At 37.5% G+C, this 22,917-nt stretch overlaps 1 protein-coding gene across 8 annotated transcripts in view; it reads left to right on the top strand.

Annotated features, from left to right (window-relative positions):
• The window catches only part of LOC102087891 (contactin-6), a 152,748-nt gene that overhangs the window by 73,869 nt on the left and 55,962 nt on the right, over positions 1–22,917 (top strand). For 6 of the 8 annotated variants that reach the window (XM_065075331.1, XM_065075327.1, XM_065075326.1 and 3 more), the window contains 3 exons: positions 7,032–7,127; positions 15,358–15,561; positions 17,234–17,336. In XM_065075331.1, coding sequence (XP_064931403.1) covers positions 7,032–7,127; positions 15,358–15,561; positions 17,234–17,336 — 403 coding nt within the window. The remainder of the gene's footprint in view (positions 1–7,031; positions 7,128–15,357; positions 15,562–17,233; positions 17,337–22,917) is intronic. The other 2 variants (XM_065075333.1, XM_065075328.1) reach the window with 1 other exon arrangement.

The raw sequence follows: 22,917 nt of genomic DNA, 5'->3' as shown, positions 1-22,917 counted from the left end.
GAGGTAAACTGGGCTCCCCACAGGACCATGGGTATGCCTGCTCACTGCCAACAAGAAGGTCAAGGTCCAAGGGAAGGGACAAGTTCATGAACCAACATATACCCTGGGAAACCAGGCTTGTTTGGAAGTATGGGCAAATGAAAAGAAAGAAGTCAGTTTTGGATAAGAGTTAACACCCCTGCCAAGAAGTAGTTTGACACAGGGAGACAGGGCCTTCTCCAGTGTAAGTCAGACAAACCAGCATACTTCTGGCATGGACAAATCTGGGCTGTGAGACTTAGACTAGGGAGAGAAATGTGTTTTTAAGAGCACTCCAATCTGGAGAAAACTCATGCAGACAGCAGAGTGACTCTGTGATGACAGGTGACAAATGAACTCTGCCATGACAAGTGAGAAAACTGTTCAGGAACATAAAATATTAAAAATATATTTCTTACATCCTCCTCCCTTTGAGAGGGTTAAATCCTTGGATATGCCTCTGGCCTGCAGATGGGGTTTACAGCAAGAGCCCTAAGGCTGCATCAACACTTACTGCTCAGTGCAAGTCCTGTGTTCAGTTCAGAAGAGAGCTTTAATGTTTTATGCTGCTAACTCTATAAAACTAAAAATAATAAAACCAACAAAAACCAGATGTAGACCAGCACTACAGCTTCACAGCATATGTTCCTTTGCACTGAGTTTCTTGGTGCATGAACAAAAAAAAGTCAGCTAAGGATTTCTCCCCATTTAATTTAATTGTGACCTTCCATTTTTCCTCTAGAGAAGCTTGATATTACTTTGTAAAGGGCATTTTCACTCTTTAATTGAAAAAGACAATCAGGCTGTGGCAGAAATTATTGTTGCCCACCTTGAAAATTAGTGCCTGGCTTGGCTATTCATACCATTTTAACTGAAGATCTGGGACCCACATGGATCCTAATGTGTAAATTACAGTTCCTCTCCCCTTAGAAGCTCCAAAGCAATTTAACTAAATAAAGAAGCCCTGATGAAGGTCCTGGTTTGAATATGCAACTTCAGAGAAGGACAAGACCCAGCAATTGCGCTTTTCCCTCTCGATTTGGCAGACTGCTCCATCAGGGTAGAGAAGAGCTAGGCTGAGGGGCAAGATGGCAGTGGGGCTTCTCCTGTTGGCCTTCAATCAGGGAAAAAGGAGAGGGTGACTTTCTCTTTTAACCAGGGTGGGATGCAGTGTTCATCTCAGGTGGAAAACCAGAGCAAAACTGAGAATTTACAGTTTATTTTTAACCTGTCCTGGTGAAAAGAGACACTCAGGTGTTGCCCAGGCTCATCCTGGCTAAAGCATCTTCGAGTTCTACAGACCCTGTTCTGTGACAACACCGACAAAGCAAAGGCTCGAAGGTACTTTAAATGGGGAAGAAGCAGAAGAATTCAGTAGGTGTTTAGTGGAAAATGCAAGTATTTAAAAAAAAAAAAAAATCAGGAAAAGGGAAATGCTAAGCAGCTTTCAGACACCTTAGAGATAATGCTGCTCTTAATCTCAAAATTGAATTCATAGAAAATCAATTAGAACATATTTAAAAATTGAGATTAGATCACAAAGGGAACAGATTAATGTATTGACACTGTTATAAAGACAAAGGAACTGCCAGAGTTTGTTTAGCAAGTTTAGTAGTGTTCTGAAAGCTGAAAAAAGTTTGCTTTCCGGTGGAAGTTGTGGAAAACTACATTAGCCATCCCTCTTTGGGAGATACTTGGAGAAAGATATTTCCAAAACACTGAGAAGCATCAAGAGACACAGCTAGAATCGCAGGAGGTCTTCTGGAGTGGTCTGAACAGATGATCACAATCTTTTGTCAACAGACACAATCTGTACCTAAAAGTGGCTTAGCCCAACAAAAGTTCGGGACTTCCTCTATGTGAAAAAAATGCAAACCCGAAATCCGGCCAAGTATGGGACTTCCCAGAATTTGAGATTGTTTAAAAGGTCCAATAAGTTCCAGTTTTTCTACGTGTGGCTATAACAGACCTAATTTTTCTGGAAAAGGCTTTGAAGTCACACCCACACTTACCTGTGAGCCACCTAATTATAGTCACAGGCAAGTGAAGGTAACATTGCCAGCTTATAACAGAAGTGTTAGAAACGCTTATAGCAAGTGATAACAATGAGCTTCTTTTAAAAACTGCTAACCTTGTAATTTTTATGCCATTTCCTAGTGAGAGCATTTCTGTTGTGATACATCACATACAGTGGCACCAATCATGCTGCAATATATCATAGCCAATAAGAGAAACAGAAGAAACTGGAACAGATGCAATATATCACAATTTGCCACAGCCACATGGAAATGCAAAGAATTTTATTGATTTGTCCTCAGGAGCAAAGCTAATTTGTAAAGTGCTCCTACTACTAGGTCCTTAACATTTGTCGCATATTTCAATAACAAATAATTATATCTATAATATTTGGGATTATGTAATGACAAAACATTTACCAAAAAAATCAAAAGTTCAAGAAAGCATGAAATTACATTAATTCAGATAAACTACTAGTAATTATACAAAGTGATAAATTGGACTTTTCTTAATTATCTGTAACAATTTTGTATATTAAAATACCTCACTTATCTTGGTTGCTATAAGACAGATGCCCTGTGCTTGTTCTTAAAATGGACTGGTTTGGAAGTGCTACACCTATCCCTGAGCAGTTTAATTAATTTCAAACATTATTGGGAGGTTGAAATGAATTAGTTGCTACTTGAGATTAGGTTTTTGTTCCTATCAGACATATTAAAGTAGTTCCATAATCCAAGGAAATCTGACCATGTCTTCACACATTCTGTTGTGCAAATTAAACTTACTACTAAAACTTAAGCCAGTTTTATATTAAAAAAAACCCCCACAACCAGATGTGTAGGTAACAGTGGTGGTGAAATTAGAAGATATCAGCAATTATGTCAATGCTGGGATTTAAAACACTTAAATACTGTGCTGCTAAACCTAATAATTAGCATATTAACACAAGTACTTGAGCAGGAAGTATGCGTCTATCTCCATAGATCATCACTTCAAGTAAACACCTCACCCACTGCTTGTGGGCTTGCTTGCCATCTCTCAATGTCAGCTCTGTGCTCAAAGCTATACCAATAATCATCTTTACCCCAAAATACTGTTTTTTTTTCCCACCTTTTTATTGTAATTGAATATCTATGCTGAAAACTTTTGCAGGCCATATCACTTGCTGCCATAAATCAGCATAACTTCCTTAACCCCAGTGGGGTGCTATTGACTTACAGCATTAGAAAAAAGCTCTGGCCCATTCCTTCTCTCCATTTTCCCCTTCATACCTGGTAAAGAGCAAAAAGCCTCTTTCACCTCAAATATTCCCACTTACATCAGAGAAAGCCCTGTCATTCTCTAATTTAGTCTCCACAAAATGCCATATGTTTTGCTTGTTCTGAGCACATACCTTTCTTGCTTAGGTCTGCAAATGTTCCCAACTGAAAATGACTTCTTGCCACACACAGCTGAGTCCGTATATTTCCACTCTTCACTGTGAAGAATCACTTGTTCACCTGAGCATGTTGCTTAGCCTACATGGCCTCATTATCACATCCAACTGATTAATTGTGCTATACCAATACTAATCTACCAACATGCACAGTGCTAGAAAAAAGTTGTTGGTTTTTTTTTTTTGTTAAAGCTTGCAGCTGAGAGAGCAATGCAGTGTGAGGGAACACGTTCATAAAGTGAGATCAAGACAGACAAAGAATGGAAGGAATTATATAGAACTAGGTGATAATTTATTTATAAAACTCTGCAGAAACACCGAAGTTAGCAAATATACCATCTGTTAAATAGTCATATTATTCCTAAGTGCATATTAGCAATCTAAATGTGTGCCAAACACCTGATCTTAGCGATCTTATTTGATACTCTTTTTGACAGGCAACATTATGTTTTATTAGATTGTGTCATGTTCTGTTATAAAGCTATACTAGGTAACAGTAGCTGGAAAAACTGAGTGGTTGTGTTCTGTTTGTGTAAATGGCTGCTCAGGGCAAAGTGTAACAGCCAGATTTTCAGAATAACCAGAACAAAGTAGAATATCTACATTTATATTCATCTTCACGTTTTTTCCTTTATATATTTAACACATTTTAGATTGCAATTAATCATTGAAAATACCACCGCCACCCCCTTGAGAGAAGAATGGATGCAAAAATCTTTGGGGCACAGAGATTGCTTCCAGCAAAAAGAAACATCATTTCTAATAGTCTATCTCTTTCTTTATCACTCTGGGCTACGTAACAATGATAGACAATTTTATAACTCATTACTGAATCTCATCTGAATGAGGTGTCATAATATTTCATAGGAGATGCTGCCTGCCTGGAGAAAAGGTCCAATAAAGATGATGACAGAAGACTGACTCCCCAATGAGTTATTTTTACTCATTTTTCTTTGTTTTGTTCTTTCAGAGTTTTGTTTGGTTTTTTTTTGTTTTGTTTTGTTTTTTTTTTTTTGTTTTTTTTTTTTTTGTTTGTTTGTTTTTTTCAATATGCAACGATTCTTTATTACAGAGAGAGACACTGCCTAAATTTATTTTCTACAATTATTTATCAAAATCAACTTCAGAAAAAAGATTATTCCTGTTTAGGCTACTAAATTTTTGGGGGGTTGGAGTCTAAAAATGCAGCATGATGAAGGCTTCAGAGTCAAGCACTGGAATGGACCATCTAAAAAAAATATCTAACCCTAGAGGTCTCTAACAACAGATTAAATAAGTATCTGTTAAGAACATCAGATACCTCTGCCTGTCATGGGCCAGAGGAAGAGATTAAATGGCCATTTATGTGCCTCCATACAGTAAAAATGATACCATGACATATGCAATTAAATTAAAATTGCTAGCCACAACTTATTATTTTTCAAAATCTATTCCAATCTCAGAGTAAAGTATTATATAGTTAATCCTGAATTGCCATGAAACCATTTTTCTACTGCTGCACTGCACTCCTCCTTTCTTGGGTGTCTAATAAGTGAAATTTTGTTCTCAATAAAAAAAGTAGGTCTGATTTACCTTAGCAGAAAGCATTGGAAACCATTAGTTATACTACATATATTTTCCATACTGCCCAAGAGTTTTTTTTTTTAAACTCAGTTTTTATGTAGAAACTGCACGCTTGACTTTGTCTTAGCAGCTCAAGGAAAGGGAAATATGACCATTTTTGTACCAAGTGCCTGAATCCTAAGAGATCTGAATGTTTTGCACCTTTTCAATATTTTTTTCTATTTGACATAATAAATAGGATATCCCCCCATAAAAAGCTCACTCCTCCCAGAACACAAAGCCCCAGGGCAGGCAACCCAACCAAATCCCCAGGTGATGTCTTCACATCTGGCCTAGGGGCCAGTTTTCCACACAATATTTTGTGCTGACCTTTTCTTTCTCAGAAAATACTTAATCCACAGGAAAGAAAACAAAAAGAAAGTTGATTAATTTTCTCAGACTGAATTTTGAGAACAAGTAAATAAATCCGCACATTTAGAGACTGGACCAATAAGTACCTTATAAGTATGAACCCAAAATCTGATCGGTCATATTACAACCATGCACTGATTTAATTTCCAATTAGTATTACAGGACGGAAAAAAGTAATTTTTTTTTGATCAGGCCTTTGTCTTTTGTCCCCACAGACTCTGCAGACTGCAAGACAGATCTAGCCAGCAGGCAATTAAAAGAACATCAGAGTTTAAAACACTTTCTCAGTGTATTGACAGATACTATCCACTGTAGCTATGACAGCGTGAGGAGGTGCTACAGCTGCCTAATTCAATTCAGTCACCTCAGAGTAGACAATGTCTTCGTAGGAGACAATATACAGGACATGAAGAGGAGGAAAAGAAAAATTAGCTGTGTAAAGTTCAACTATGGGGGCGAAAATTGATATATTGACATAAATAGCTGAGCCTATACAGGTAGTAATCATTATTGCTTTGACCAAAAAGAACTGTTTCTCCCTACTGAAGTCTGGATCAGATTCAGCTGATGAAAAATGGAACAATTGTTTGAAACAAGTGTCTGTAACAAAGTAAATAAGCTTAAGGCAAGCATTTCGCAACGCTACAGTATAAAGATTTTTAAGGGGAAGCTGATGTTATTTATTATATTAAACCATTTTGAATGTATTTTATACAATATTTTTCCAGAGTACACTGACAAAATTAGTAAGTCTTCTCATGAGAATGAGAACTGGATCAAAGAGTAAATAATCATTTTTTTAAAAGTAAATCTGTCAGAAAGCAGAGGAGATATAGTGTGGTATTAGATTTAGTAAAAAAACCCCCAAAACCAAAAAAATCAAACCAACAACCACCACCAAACAAAAAACCCAAAAAAACCCCACAACTTAATAGCCTTAAAAATCACATATGAGAGACAAGCATGGACATGGTTACAGAGAAGGTTTCCTTAAACCATCACAATTCCCTGCTTCCATCCTCCCTCTCCCCCTCACAAGCAGTGCTAAAGTTTGTTCAAGTCAATTAAAATATATCCACTTACTGCAGCCAGCTTCAGGACAGAACAGACTCATTAAAATACAATGTGCTTTAATAATAATTTTAAAACACTCTGTGGGAGTCTTGATTAATTATCACTTTCATATACAGAGGAGCATACCTGCTTTTTACTTCTGTTAAAAAAGGAAACAACTTTTTTTTCCCTAGCCATGTAGGTTGAGAATCAAATAAGTTAAAAAAAAAAAAAATAAAAGCTAGAAAAAGTCATAGAATAATACACTAGCTTTGCAGTTAGGAATTGTAAATATAAACTTACAGGGTTAGGGTATAACTTCTTCACAATTGGTTATTTCATGATTTTCAAAGGGCTACATACTATATTGGATGAGCTAATTTTCCATACAGTGTGGCAATCCATATACTAAGATTATATTACATTAAAACATGTAAATATGTTTCTGAGTTACACAATCATTGCATGGCTTGGGGTACAGTTAGGAATAAATCTGACCTAATAACTGGGTCGTGTTTTCTCCTTCTCTCCCAAGATCTTGAAAAATTTGAAATGAAAACCAGAAGCACAGTGTCAGTCAGAGAAGGACAAGGAGTGGTTCTACTCTGCGGTCCTCCACCGCATTACGGAGGTATGATGAACAGCTCTATATTGTGTGCAGCCTGAACATCAACTGCTCTAGCTCAGAAGTCACTGATTTTAAGTGTCACCTATGCAGTTCCTTGCCTGATTAGCACTAGAATTTATTTGTGCATGAAGCATATAGGTTTACAGGGAAGTTTGATTTCTTTTATTTAAAGGACATGGAAGTTTGTACTTCTTAAGGGGCCCTTATTATTCTCTGAGGGGCCAAAACATGTCCATCAGTTATTGGGTACGACACAAGCAAACAAAACATTAAGATCTAAAAGATTATCTCCTGTCATCACTGGTTATCTCAGCTTCTTCCCCCATATGGGATAGCTGCAACCAACAGCAATTCTTCCTGCATTAAAACCCCTTCAGGTTTGAGGGCAGTGACTTTTTTGCCTTTTAGTTCTTGCTACTTCAATGCTGCTATTTGAATCCTTCATTTTACTTATTAAACGTCATGAAAATTTGCCTTCTATTCTTGAATACCTGGAAATCACAAAAATCATCAAAAATATTTAGATTAGAAGGGACTTCTGGAGAGGTAAACTCCCTGATCAAAGGAGGTCTGATTAAATCAGGTTGCCTGATAATTTTCAGTGCTTCAGGTAAGGAATGAAAAGGATGTTTCTGGGGAATTGATTTGAGGATGTTTTGCATCTTTTGCCATTGCCTACTACTGCTGCATCCTAACCATAAGGCTGTTTTTGAGGTTTTCCTTCCAGATGAGGTAAAGCCCAAGTGACAAGCAGCTAACTAGTAACACAGTTAGCACTGTGTTTCAGATTTTTAATCTGATACACCCCCTAAACACAGAACACAATTTTCCTTTTCCTCCTTTTTATAGGTGTATTACCCACTCCAACACCAGCATTTACAGAGCAATGCAAAGGCTTGAACATGCATGTTCACTGCTGTTGTCATTTTTTTCTTGAAACTTTTTGTACCTACTGGAAGTGAGAAGCTCTTGAGCAATCTCTTAAGACTTTTTTCCCCCCAAAACAACATCGACTGTTGCAAGTTTTGAGCCACATACATTCTCAAGTCTCCTCCAGGGGTGTTAGAACCCAAATCAAAACTGCTTCAGATATTTTGAAGTCTGGAGTTCAGAACTATGGTTTCCTAACGTAGCTACCTGAAGATAATCAGATATTTTATCCTGGAGAAACAAATGTGTATTAAAAGGGGAAATATCAATAGCATAACTACTAAATTGACTTGTTCTAGGCTGAAAAAAAATCAGCAGATTTTAGGCGACTCGTGTCCTGCTTTCGGCAGGAGTGACCACACATGCACAGTTATCCTTGTGCTAGTGCCAGCATCCTGCTCTCAGCAATGCTTCCTCAATTTTTCTTAAAGAAGCAGTGCTATATGACAAATTCCCTTGAGAAGGTGAACAGTGATCTGTAAAGAGGATGCAGTATTTCAGAGATGTAGAGAAACTCATCAATCAACTTCAAGCCCACAAGTCTTGAACATAGAGGAAATGTCAGTTCTCCTAGTGTTTACAGCCATATGAAAGAAGTATATAAACAAAGAGATGAAGTGAAACCTGGTCCTTAAGGGCAAAAAAGGCTTGAAAGAGTTCCTGAAGTGTATCAATGGGACATATAGAAGGACAACACATCCATCCTTGAGTCCATAAGCTATATATTTTCCTATTCATCAAATCATAATTTTACCCTGCAGCAGGAGGAATGACTAGAAGAAAGCATTCAGAACAAATAAATAGTTAACAAGTGAGTTCACTGCAGATTAATTTAACTGACAAAATGGTATCCATGAATAAAGCCTTTACCCACAGTGTTCTGTAGCTAGAGATGTGAGCTGTTGACCAATAGGCCTGAAAAATACATTATCTGAAATAACAAGTGTCTAGAGAAGAGGAACCGAGTTCTTTTGTAATCCATAAACACTGTATTTGTGATCCAAAATCATATACCATGGGAATAAATTACACTGTATCAACTATGGTAAGTTGTATACTATCTCAGGACGCTTAGGAAGCTGTTTTTATTAAAAAGGATTGTATATTTACATTTTTTAAATCAAAACCCTTGCCTCTGACTCCATATCTACAGGAGAAAGGATTACTAGCCTTGTGTACAGCTTCCATTAAAAGTGTTCTGTACTCTAAATGTGACAGAAATTTATTAGATATTTAAGAATTTGGAAGATGTACCATACTAGTGGCAAAGAATTGCCTTTCTTATAGTATTAACACAAGTAAGACATTGCAAGCTGTATAAGGTGTCATATACACTAGGAAACAAAATTACTCTTAGAACCTCCTACCAAACTTTGTAGATACAACCTGTTAACAATTCAGGCCTTTTACTAGTATGAACACTTACAGAGAAACTGAGGTTAACTCTTTGGGTAGAAGACATCAATTACGCTAGTGGAAAAGAGCTTTCAGTATCCTTGAACAGATACCCAAGGGAGCCAGAGCAGATGGACACAGCCCTTCAGGTGTTCCCTCCTATATGCCAGCTGCTTCTTCCCCCTGCAAAGTCCAGACCTGGCCTGACCTGTACACCACATTGAGGGAAGAGGAAAGAACATGGTTCTCATGGTTACTGGCCTTGTTTCCCTCTGACTTGAAGACAGAAAACATCTGTACAGCAGGTATTTGAAACAGCTCTAGTTAATATAATTATTTTGGAATAGAATGGACTAGCTAAATTCTCCATTAATTGAAGTTTCTTCCTATATAACATTAGAGAAGCAGGAATAGGTATATAAAATGAAAATTCAATAAATATTTCTATTACATATGGTATCTAGATAAATGTTTCATTCATCTTTCTACCACCCACAACAGAGAGCAACACACTGCCAAGCTTATCTAACCCTCTACCACAGTCTGAAATTAAACTTTCTGCTACGTTTATAAGGAAGTGAGCTCTGCAGATATCATTAGACCACTCAGCTGCTTGTCATATGCTGTAAATACACTTCCACATTCAAAGGATTTAAAACCTTTAAAGTTTAGGCAAACTTAGTTTTCTGATACAGCTAACAAAACAGCTAGCTTACTGCTTTCTGTATATTTGCTTCTTAACTGAGATTACACTGATAAATTATTTCAAAAACATGTTATTTTACTCAACAGAAGTTAGAAAATGTATTAAGCAGCTAAACAGTCAAAAACAAGGAAAAAGTTTAGAAGGGTTTCTTCAACGATATTAACATCTTTAGACCTTAAACTAACTCCCAGAAGAACAAAAAGCTCACCTTTGAAAGGTACAGTGTCCATTTTGGATAAAGCAAAGTATTAAAAACTTGCTAGATTTATTTAACAAAATACCACAGATTTTAAAAGAAAGAATAAAGCTGCCATAAACTACCTGACCCATCCCAGACACTCCATTTCCTCATCTAGTCCCTCCTTCCCTATTTATGCACTGGCAGCTCTCCAGCCTCAGCTGTTTTTATTTATGGGGCTCATTAACTCACCTTATAGAGTTCAGCATGTGGTTTTCTTCTGCTTGTTAGTGAGGCTCTGGAGTGCAGGGGTGGGCAGATAAGCTGTATTTCTTTTTTTCTGGGAAAGTCTCTTTTCTCTAACTTAAGTTCTTCAGGTCAGCTGCTTTTTTTTTTTCCTTATGTAATATACATATATTATTATTTTATTATTAAAAAAAATAGTGAGCAAGAAATAGAGAGGAGTATGTAGGGAGGAGGAAGGAAGTTTGAAGAGGCTTCCTTTGCTGTAGCTATATATGAGCTTGACCTGACTATGGTTAAGAAGTTGCTGCCTAAGTAGTGTTACTTGATACAAGACTGTGGGGTGGACTGGTATTAATTTATTTTCTTGAAAGTGAAGCCTGGTATAAGGCCTGTTTCCTTCAAGGTGGCTCCCTGCAGAGCTTTAAGGAAGTTGCTAATCTTGTTAGGAGCAGCATGATCACTGATGCATTTACGTTTACTTTTGCATAAGAGCTGCTAGGGTTTGAAGCTGGGATGCTGAATCTGTAGGCTTTTCTCTATACTGACACTACTACACTAGGGTTACACTAAAAACAAACAAAACACTCTAAAGGATGTGGGAGCTCTGTAGATTTTCTTAGTGGGGGAATATGCTAATTTCTCAGCCAGCAGAAGGGTTGGGAAGGAGGTGCACATGAAAGCCGTGGATGAGAAATACAGGGTATGTGGAGAGGATGAGATGAGCAGTGCTGCCTTATGTAAAAGGGTCTTTGACTTCTGCCTCAGGTTGTTTCTGCATTTTATATAAAAGTCACTTGATAAAATACATAATCTTAAAGTGAATGTTTGAAGCGTATCTCCCTTTATAAAGCAGAGTGTCTTAGTCATGGGTTTAGAATCCCTTTTTTTCTGCTCCTATTTCTTAATGCTCCTATGAATCTTTAATCCCTTCCTGCCAGCTCTGGCAGGAGGGTGAAGAGTCTCTTCCCAGAGACCAGCCTGTAGCTGTTCTCCTGCAGAATGAGCAATATTGATTTGAATTTGCTCAGGCTGAGGAAAGTGCTGAAATGTTATATTCCCTAGACTAGTATATCAGAAGTGATTATCAGCTGCTCTTCTTTCCCAGCTGTGCTCTGAAAGTGCTCACAGCTGACAGGTGGAGGCAATGCTTCTCCTGCCTGGCCAAGCTCTGGGCTTGCCTATCAGTGCTTGTCTGGAAGGTGAGGTGGAGTTAACCTCCTTTTGGGGACCTCTGTGGGGAGAAGGAAGATTTACACCACATATCCGTCTGCCTTGGATTAAGAAAAGTGAAAAAAAACACACCATAGGATTGCAGCACTAATAAAATAGCTTATTCTCTGACATATGCATAATTAAGAATACATTGCTGTAATTATCCCTCCACTGATATGTATCCCTTCTGAAGTAGAGGCAGTTCTGTGCTCTTCAAGGTATCTTCTTTTGAGAGCAAATATAATTTTCCAGTCTTCAGTGCTCAAATATGTTAATTTAGGCTGAGATCAATCTGCTGTACATGTGAAAATGAGCGGTACTGTGTTATTTATTATGTCAGCTAGATAGAATTAAAATAATGAATTAGCAAAGGTGATCAGTATTTTTAAAGCTTGTCTTGAAGTGTGATCCCAATTGCTATCCATTTCAGAAATCCTGTTGTTCAACTAGAAAACAACAAAAAAAACCCCTAAACAAATAATTGTACCTTTATTTGTTCTTCCATAAAATAGCTGGTAACAGCAATTTTCAAGTTAATTTTAGCTAGACTTCGTTAGCAGGTTACTGTTGCTTTATGATTTCCCTTCTAAGCCTCTACTACCTTCTGTTCAGCAGTACTTTCACCAGACTCTTCCTTAGCTGCTGATTTACTCATGTAAATCAATGTAACTCAAAAACTGATGGCACGGACCTTTTAGTACTTTCTTTTGTTCATTCATTGAGTCTGCTCCACATCTGATTTATTCAAAGTGACCCAAAATGCAAGTGTTTAAGTTATAGTAGCTTCTTTTAGAATGTAATCTTAGATTTTCTAGCCTTTTACATCTGTTGATGCTGTCATGTCACTTTTTAATAGAAGTCCTTGTGTAAGGGTATTATGCCTGCTGGTATTATGCCTTAGAAGGGGAAAGAAAAGTTTCATCTCCAAATTCTAGTTCCTTTCTCTTGAGATTCCTTCCAACTCCCATTGAAGTCAATTAAAATTAGGGTTTCTGCAGAGTTTAGTGGAGCTGAATTAGGCTCTAGGCAAGTATGGCCTGCGGATTGGTGATGATGAACCTGCAGTTAGAAGAGCCGTGGTGTTTATATCCTGCATACTGTAGAGAAAGGGGATTTAAGTATGAAAAGGAGGGACCTACACTTGTTCCCAGTTAATGGGAAAATTCATCAATAGGCCCTAAGGCAATGGTGGAATACAGACAGGGAGAGAGTAACAGAAACTTCAGAAGAGAAAGTCAGCTGGAACCCCCTGAGAACTGAAATCAGGACAGACAAGGACTGGCTCTCTTTTACTGATTAATTAATTCACAGATTGACCTCATGAAGAATGCCTGTGTAGCATAAAGTTGGTTTTAATAGAGTTTTATTAGGATTTGTACGCTCTATCCTACACAGAAAATTTAGTTGCATCACCAGGTACTACAGCAGGAAACTGTTTTTTGTTTTCATGCCATAAGATGGTTTGAAGTTTCTTCATTTGGTGTCTTAGCAGTTACGATGGTGCTTTAGACTGGGTCAGTGCTTTCTTCAGCCCTGTAATTGACAGCACCAGAACTGACCTTTGGGAAGGGAACCTGCAAACTCATTTTTCTTATTTTTTCTTGCTTTTTAAATTACCTCCAGTTTACCATTAGATACACTAACGTTTCATGGAAATCTGTGCATCCAGCTATCAGTGGCTCAACCTCTCAGAGCAATTTTGTTGCATATAAGCCCACATGTAACTTTGTGTAGGTCTAGGTGAGAAGGAAAGCAAGTGACATCAGGGCGCCAGCCCTCAGGTGTTCTTGTGAAATCTGAGGAGACTGCAGTTCCGAGGTATTTCTTTCATAGAAATCCCACGTTTGCAACATACTGTTTAGTTGAACACAGATTAAAGTATTTGCGCTGCAAATCATCTTCATTTTTTTTACAGTCCCTAACTTACAGATTAGAGAACTTCAAAGAATGCGTTCAAACCAGAGTTTTTCCCTACACCAGTTGTTTCAGTCTGTTTGTCCAACCACACTAAAAAGTCATCAAACTTTGTACTTGAGACAGGAATGTAGTCTGTAAGTAGTATATCGCTGGAAGACATGTCAAGTCATGGCTGCATCACTTGTATCTAGCTAAAGACTGATCCTCCCTGTGGAAAAATCTACCCATCTCCACATTTTCTGTAAATAGATGCTTTAACCAGGTACCTAAAAGTATATGGTTGTGGAAATGTGAAAATATGGTGGTTTTATCTTGCATGTATGCACATTTATGTATACACACATGATGTATTACACTATTTTAGGAATTGTTGCATCTTCTAGGTTTACTGTACATCAGGAAAAAAAAAAGCAGCAAAAAAGCTTAGCATTAAGCTGTAGTAAAGCAGAGACTATTGCAGGATTTAGCCGAGTATAGAAAGTGTCATTGATTGCTCCCTGGAGTTGCATCATTTCTAATGAGAGTCCTAAAATGTTAGAAGATGATAACATAAAACTCCACAAAACTACTGGAGTTTGCGGACTTATTACCATACTGTATCCATGTTGTAACTGAGGGGGGGGAAAGAAACGTAAATAATCTTTTTCAAATGGGATTGTTGATGGGGAAAATGTGTAAAAATGAAGCTGTTGGCAGAACACAGTTAGCTTATGAATTATACATTTAATTAAGAAAAGCTAAACTGGTAGATTTTGAAACTTCTGATTTACTGTGCCTTATTAGAGACAGAATTTCAGCCCTGTTCCTGCTGTTGGATGCCTGCAGGGATGCAGAGCAGCCTCAGCGTGGGGCTTGCAGGACAGCTCAGGTATACCTGTGCTGCAGCACTGAACCTGCTCACTGCTGTACTGATGGCAGCAGAACAAGGCTTGGCAAAAAAATCTTCTGAAAAGTAGGGTTCTTGGGTAGTAAGCTCACTTGGAGATCTCCCCTTCCAGGGTGGGCTAGTCAAATAAATTAAAGTTGCATAGACTATAGACATACATTATTAAGGTATGCTTTGTGAAACACTGCATGGAAAAATATGGTAGAAAAATGTTAGGAAATCAGAATATTATGAGAAGGACAGAGCAGGTGTAAGTATGGAAGATAAAGAGTCAAATGTGCAATAGGATCAAATATTAACATATCTCCAATATATTTGCATGTGGCTGAGCTCCCCCCTTCATAAGAATCTCATGATAAAGCTGCGTTACCAGTTTCATTTTTCCATATTCAGAGTGAAGAAAGGAGCTGTAACAGTGACCAGCAACTCTCTCTCTAGATGTTCAGAGGGAAAGTGTTATAAATGGGAATTATTTACTAAAACAGTTTTCTCACAGCATTGCAGCACTGCCATTCCTACTTAAAAACAGACTAGGCAGGAAAATGAGAAGTAGCTGGGGACAAAACTTTTGTGACCTTCTGAAGTGGCTTGAAATGAGTTTAAAACTAAAGCAATGCTTACCTTGCCTTGGCTAATTTGTGCATCTCCAGTGGTTTGCCCTCTAACTGACTCATTCTTTCAACTGGCAATATTGCATTTAAGCACTAATGGGAAGCAGATTATACTGGAAAGGATGCATGATATATATCTGGTGTTTTTCTAGGCTTGTCCTATACATGGATCTTCAATGATAACACCTTATACGTTCAGGAAGATAGTCGCCGCTTTGTTTCACAAGAAACGGGAAATCTGTACATTGCCAAAGTGGAGCCATCAGACGTGGGCAATTACACCTGCCTTGTAACGAACTCGAAAGCAGAGCAAAGCGTGCAGGGGCCACCTACTCCTCTCACTCTCCGCAGCGATGGTGAGTTATCTGAACACACTTGGCTAAAAACATGCAGCACAACACTAACCAGTCCATCTCCAATTACTGGAAACTGATACTGCTGTACATCCTCATGGAGGTAAAAGGCTCCTAGTAAATAGTTGTGCACTGGGACATGATCCCACAGTTTCTGCTGTATTGAAATGAGATCTGAACTGTCAGGACAAGGACAATGAGATAAACGTATGTAAAGAAAACAGTCATAGAATCATAGAATAATTTAGGTTGGAAGCAACCTTCAAAGGTCAATACCATTGAAAAATAGCAAGAGGATGCCAAATGGTGTGTTAATGTTTTTCATCTTAGACATGCCTGTGTTGAGGTTAAAATCCAGCAAAGCTTCCTAAATTTATAGTCTAGGTGTAGCTCAAATATCAAATCTAGAAAGCTGTTTCAAAATGAGTCACTGAGGTGAGAAATCACCTGCACATATACAAATATCTTTCTGGCAACACTTCTAATTAAATGTTCACAGTGAGAAGTACATACTAGGAAATCTTTACACAAAGTTTGTTTTGGAAGTTTGCTCACCTAAATTGCAATATCCTTGTACTGTTTGCAAAGCAGTGGCAACAATCACTGACAAAAGTCTGTATAATGTTAGGTTTATAGAATAAATAAAACTCAGATGTCCATTATGGAATAGTACTTCTACCAGGAGAGTGTGCTGCTTTATAATATGATCAGATAATGCAAAACAATGTTATAATTCCACAGCTCAAAAGTTAATAATTTGGTACAAACTGTGATTGTAAATGCTTAAGGTATTTTCTGACTATTTTCTTCCTTTTTATCACTCTGCTTTGTTACTTTTCTCAGACTTGCTCTGTTGGTCTCTTTTCTTCTTCTCCCATTTACTTTGGTGGCATCTGAATTTGGTCCTAAACAGGCAGCTTCTAAGGCAACGATGCAGATTGCATTTGTAATATTAGCCAGTGGGGGCTCTGGGCAAAGACACTATGTGCAGGAAAATGTCTGATTCATATTTGTCATTACTATTGTAATGAGTTACTCTAGAAGATGCATACACATTTAAGAAATTTATCTAAAAGCTGAGTTTGCTAAAGCAATTCCAAACCTGCTGCAAAATTAAATGCCCTAAACTGATACTGGATTATCTGTGATTTATCAGATGTTCAGCTAGATTTTCAAATGTGATAATTTCATCTAATTACATCAGTCTTTCTCAAGTCTGGAGCTCATGTTTGGATGTTTTAAAGAGGTTTTAAGTGTTTCACAAGTATTTCGGACACATAATTCCATAATTCTCTCTTACACCCAGAATCTATCCAGCATCCTGAGAAGTGGCCAATGTTAAGGCATGGCTTGTTAACACCTCTTGACAAGAGGTATGAATGTCAATTATCTCTGAAATCTTAATGCAGAAGTATACCATACTTGTGCATCTATGACTTGTGTAAAGTCATGCTCTTCAGCTCTCCAATGCATGGATCTTACAAATTTCACAAAAGCTTTCAGCATAGGTTTGAATTTCACCCGGCAGGCTAAGTCTGTTCTATAAACATCATGTGTTGATTACCACAGGTGGAACATGAGGCTCTGACATCATTAACACCATTCTTTCTTTTACACTGAAATTCTGTTGTACTGAGGCTCAACTGGAGTGCTAGCTGTTTTTGATGTTCAACAGGTGTGATGGGGGAGTATGAACCAAAGATTGAAGTACGTTTTCCAGAAACAACATACGCAGTGAAGGGCTCATCTGTTAAACTGGAATGCTTTGCCCTTGGAAAGTAAGACTTTTTGTTTTCATTCAAATGGGGGTTCTAACACTGGTTGACAGTGAGGAACAATGGTTCTTTCTAATTTACACCGCTGATTTTTTTTTTGGTCAGAATGTGAATTTGTAAAACTTACTCTTTTTTTTTTTACAAAAAAACAAACCAATCCAAACCAACCTTATCTTGGTTTGTGTTGGTTTTGTTTTGATTTGTTTTCTGTGCAATGTGTTAACAAGGAAATAGAAAACAATACCATAACTGACATTCCCTTCAGTGAGGAACCAGAACAAAGCCTGTATTCCCGTTGGGGTAGGACCCAACATCAGGTTACAACATTCACATCCTATCTGCAGCAGAACAAGAATATATTTCTGTGTGCCATCATTGTTAAAAACAAAACTTGGGGAAACAGTCTGTGTTTAAAGAGCACATAGACTGTCTAGAATGGATCCAACAGATTCACATGGCTCTCAGCATCTTCTTCTCCAAAGCGATGCTGAGGAGCCCTGGGAAGCTCTGGCAGTAGCTCTTCCTGCTAAAATCTATAAATCTGTTATGCTTGCAGTAGCCTATATTTTTCCTACAATAGGTTGCTTACACTGTTGCATTCTTTTACAGAAAGAGTAGTGCATTCAAACAGTGAGGGGTGCTCTATATTCAAAATGCAAGGTGGTTAACTGAATAAGTGTAACCAGCCTACAAAAACCTGTCCTTCCAATGAGCATCCGTTTTCCCTGGAAAAGCTAAAATAACCTTAAATTGTTGACCTCTATTTAGTTTAAGTTCACTTTGACAACCCATTTTAAGGCTGTAACTTTTAAAGTGTTTAGAGCTTTCTCAGAGGTTAAAAGCCTGACTTGTAGACAGCACAAATTAATCAAATGTTCCTCTGGAACCTACAGTGAGAAATAGAAAAATAAAACAAAAAGTTAATAAGGCAGGAAATGGCCTTCCCTTTCAGATGAGATTTTTATATAAACTAATCTTGAGGCTAATTTTTATTTAAGGGTGAAAAATATTTCTACAGAGCCATATTCAAAGGCATATATGGGGGTTTTGGCCCAAAACAAGTATCAGACTGGAATACTCCTGCTAAAATGACTTTCATTTCCAAATACTGTCAAGCTACTTCTCTTTAAATACCTCCTTAATTGTGTGTGAGTCAGTTCGAGCTTTACATTTCAAGTTGTCATTTTGTATTTCCATCTGTTGCATGGAAAGTATTTAACAATGATACAGTCACTGAATAAAAGCATTTTTAAAAGAAAATAAAAGCTATATACAGAACCATGCCTTCTTATTAAATGGGCAAAGATGGGTCATGTTACCATGGCAAGCAGGTTTTGGCATTTTGAGAAAATCTTAGGGAAGAAGAAAAAGGTGGACTGGAAGGATGTATGGACAATGAAATCCCTCAGTGAGCACAGTACCTTCTATGCTGTGCTTAGAAAATTAAATGGCTGAGAGGGTTAACGAAGCTTTTACATACATTTTCTTCTCTATATATAGGACTGCAGCTGAAAGCAGTCCTGTCATACTTCCCAGGAGTTGTGCTATGTAAATACCCATGCCACACCATGGGCAGAAATCTTTCCTTCACAAGTTTTTTTATATAATGCTGCTAATGTGCAACTGTTTTAGTGCATGTATTTGAGAGGTGCTGTTTGTGAGTAAAGGCCCTTTAGTGGCATCGCTGGATAAGTTCTCCTTTCCAGATTTTTTTTTAATAGGTTAGATGTCTCATACAGAACTGTACTGTTTTCAGTATTCTTTTTTTCTCTCTGAACAGAGCCTGGAAGCACATTTTAACTAACATGTCAATCAGTGAAAAAGCTTTATTTCAGAGCTGGCATTTATATGTGCATAAAGCAAGAGAAACAGATTGTAGGTGAAATACTCTTAACGTATTAGATAAGGCCAGATTTCTAAAGGTATGTAGGTGATTAGTAGTATTGTTAAAAGCTCTAAGTTTCCTACATCCAGCTGTTTACAATTGTAGCTAGGCACATATAAATGCAACAGTGTGACCATCTGCACCTTTAGATGCCTAAATTCCACTAAAAATTTTGCCTCCACTATTGTCTGCTTGTGTTTAAGTCAATTCAGCTCAACATTTGTTCAGCTATACCTCTGATCTGCCACAAGCACTAACGGTTATTATCTCTCTTGGATTTCAAAACTGCTTTCCTATTATCCATAATTTTCTATATTCATACTGTTAGTCCACTTGTTCAGACAATGCTGTCAGCTGCTATTACCTCTGTGCTACGAATACCAGAAATCTTTCACATCTAAGGCAGATTATAGGTGACCTGCTGTGGTTTTGGTCTCCAAAAATCTTAAACGAAAGTAGTTTCATGGTATTTAGAGAAATAGCATCTCTTTTCTATATGGAACAGCAAATCATACCTATTGGACCTTGCTCAAAAAGCACTTCCACATTTAAAACACAAGCATGAAAGGCCAGTTTTATGGCTGAGTTTTAAAATGCCTTTTTACCATTGGAACTCAAAGCCACCTAAAAAGTACTCCTTCAGCCAGGCTGTGGGACATCTAGAGGTAGGTATAGTCCATATACCTCTGCTGCAAAGCTCTTTTTGCCTTTTCATGAAAATGTCATGACTGAGTCTCACAAGTGGTCTTCTAGTCCAGTCATAAAACTTGCTTGTTTTGAGGAAAATAAATATAGAAAAGACAAATGGTCGATATTTATTCTGGGAAGAGTGTTTGGAAGGATGGATAGCAAATGGACAAAAGCACTTGGGACAGCTATTGACTATGAATCTTGCTTTGCAAAACAGAGACCATGAACAGTAAGATCTTTTTGAAAAGTAAATTAGTCATCACTGTGTTGGAAATGCAGTTTGGCAAAAAGAAATGTAAGAAGCACAGGAAATCTAAACAGGCAAAAAATGTGCATCATACTTAATTCTTTAAAAGAGGTAAAACTGAAATATGAAATAGTAGCTTCACTATTTCAAACACTGTAGCCTGTGGCAATTTAATAAAAGAGATGAGACTTTGTGTTCTACACTAATATTCATTATGTTGACAGTGTTTAATATTATGCCAGTATTAAAAGTCATGTTTTGGATCAAGCTATATTAATCATGCCATACATCTAAATTGTTGTTCACTGTGTCTTTGAGGGGATTGAGTACCATGAAAGAGTGATGTTCAGTTGAGTTACTCTGCTGCTGTCTCAAGATTTCTTCCAAAATAACTTTTTTTCTCTTGCATCAATAAGAATAGTTTCTGGAATAAAATAAGCAAAGTAGTTTCCATGTCTGGTACACACATTTATTAAGCTGTCTGTTTCACACTTTTTGTCATTCCCTTCCCTTGTCCTCCTCTCCCTCTCCCTCTCCCTCTCCCTCTCCCTCTCCCTCTCCCTCTCCCTCTCCTCATAATCTGTTCAGAATCCCTGAAAACGGGCCATTGCCAGCTGAGGTTGTAAAGAGCATATATGAATAACATAAACCAGGATTTCTTTCAATCCAGAATATTGATTTTTCATGGGAAGACCCCACATATTCCTGTAAATGTATTCACAGAAGTTTTTCTAGAGGCTGTTAGTATAAGTAGATAATAACACAGCTACAAGTTGCTTTCAAATAACTGTCTTTACTGAACTTACATAAAAATACTACCCTTCACTTCTTCATTAAGTGGCTATTCTAGTATATTCACAAGGAGTTTATGTAGGACAATATTAAGGGATCAATTATGGGATTCTAAAATCATATATATATGAATCAGTTCTTCCACCACAAGTGAAGTTTGCTGTTTTCAACCCACATTCGTGATAGAAGTAATACCTTACAATTTGTACTTGAAGGGATAGGCAAGCAGCTCTGGAAGATCCTCTTTTACGTTAAAGTGAGTGACTTGTGATCATAGGAGAATAAGACACAACAGCAGGTTTCAGAAAACTTTGCCTCTTTGCCTGTTTCCCAAGTAATACATCAGGATGATTTGAAGTTTGAGTGTTTTAATTATGTTGCCCCTTGGATCTTAATTCTTCCTTGTGTCAGCAGTTGTTGCAGACATGATAACAGCTTTCAAACCTCAGCTTTGTCTCATTTGTTTAACTAGGCATGGTCTTCATTATCAAAGCTGTAGATTTAATTTTATTGTGAAGTGCCTTCAGATGCACAGGACAACAGATGAGGCACAAATGCAATGCATCATCTGGCTGCTGAGTCTTTGCTGCAAAAAGGTGGAACCTTCATCTTGGTGTGGGCTGTAGTGCTGGAGACAGATTAATTACATGTTCAGTGTGACAAGACTTGTCACCAACCAAAAAATATTTTCCATTTTCCTTTTCTTTCTGAGTTAGTAACTTATGGTTTTGTGGTTTTACTTCTTGTATGGTAGAATATAAATTAAATCAGTACTCCTAGATGGTCTGAAGGCTTCAAATAAACTGCAGATTTATGTACAAAGACACTCATATTTATGGACTGTTTTTTTATTTACTCAGGTGAAAGCAAAACTTCATCTATGAAGTGTAATAAATTTGAAAAATGTACTCATTGTTTCTTTATGTATTCCAAAACTTTTTAGCCCCAAGTAGTTATCTATTTTAATCTGGTTACTGGTGGTGACTACATGAAAAAGGAGACCCACGAATTACAGGACCACCTGTAATCTGCATGTGAAGGTACTGGTCTGTGTGTAGAAATGTCAGACACTGGCCTTCAATAAAATATGATGATGCAACATAGTCCTGCAATAATTCATAAGTCTGTATTTATTAAACTAGGTTTTGTATACATTTACCTATACCTAAAGGGCAGTTTCACTTCCCAAAGATCAACTTGTAAAATACATAATTTCTTACAAAGAACAAGTACATTAAAGTAAATTTTAAATTTAAATTCAGGGTTGTTTAGTTTTGTTTTTACCTTGAAAGGTTTCATATGGCCTGTACTAAATAGTTGCTGTTAAGAGATTTGAATATAAAACTGTAAATTTACATCAGAAGAATGTGAAGCCAGTCAAAAACCCTGCCTTCTGCAAAATACAGTGACTGAAGATGCTGGAAAGCCTAGGATAATAAGGTGTCAGCTAAGGCAATGAAGAAATGCAGATCTTCTCGAGCTGCTGTGACAACTAAAGTCTCTCCTGTGGCTCATGGCACACGGCTGACCTAGGAATCCTCCTGCAGTCTGCTCATTTAACCTATAGCTCAGGCTGATGAGTAGCTGCTGTCCTGACAAATGAATTCCCTCTGCTGATAAAACTAGGCCACTCGGTACAAGACTGCCTGGCAGAAGAACAAAGTGCTGTTAACTATTCATTGCAATTATGCATTTAAACACAGCAAGGTTGACAAACTAGTCTCAGATTTTTGTCATCCTGCTACAGTCAGCTTTAGAGGGAGTGCATTTCAAACACCCTTGTTTTTGGCCAAAAATGAGGCCCGTTTGCCTTGAAACATCCCCAAGGATGTCATTATAAGCATGTGGTGTGGATAAGGAAAACAGAACAGCATCTTCAGCTCAAACCTTGGTAAACTTGACTTGACAAGTTGACACAAGGGGTCTTTTTCCACAGAGCCTTGCCTCTGGCCTTGGTGTCACTGCAGACT

The sequence above is a fragment of the Columba livia genome, chromosome 10 (assembly GCF_036013475.1).
Source record: "Columba livia isolate bColLiv1 breed racing homer chromosome 10, bColLiv1.pat.W.v2, whole genome shotgun sequence".
Taxonomy (NCBI): domain Eukaryota; kingdom Metazoa; phylum Chordata; class Aves; order Columbiformes; family Columbidae; genus Columba; species Columba livia.
This window is presented reverse-complemented; position numbering and strand designations above follow the sequence as displayed.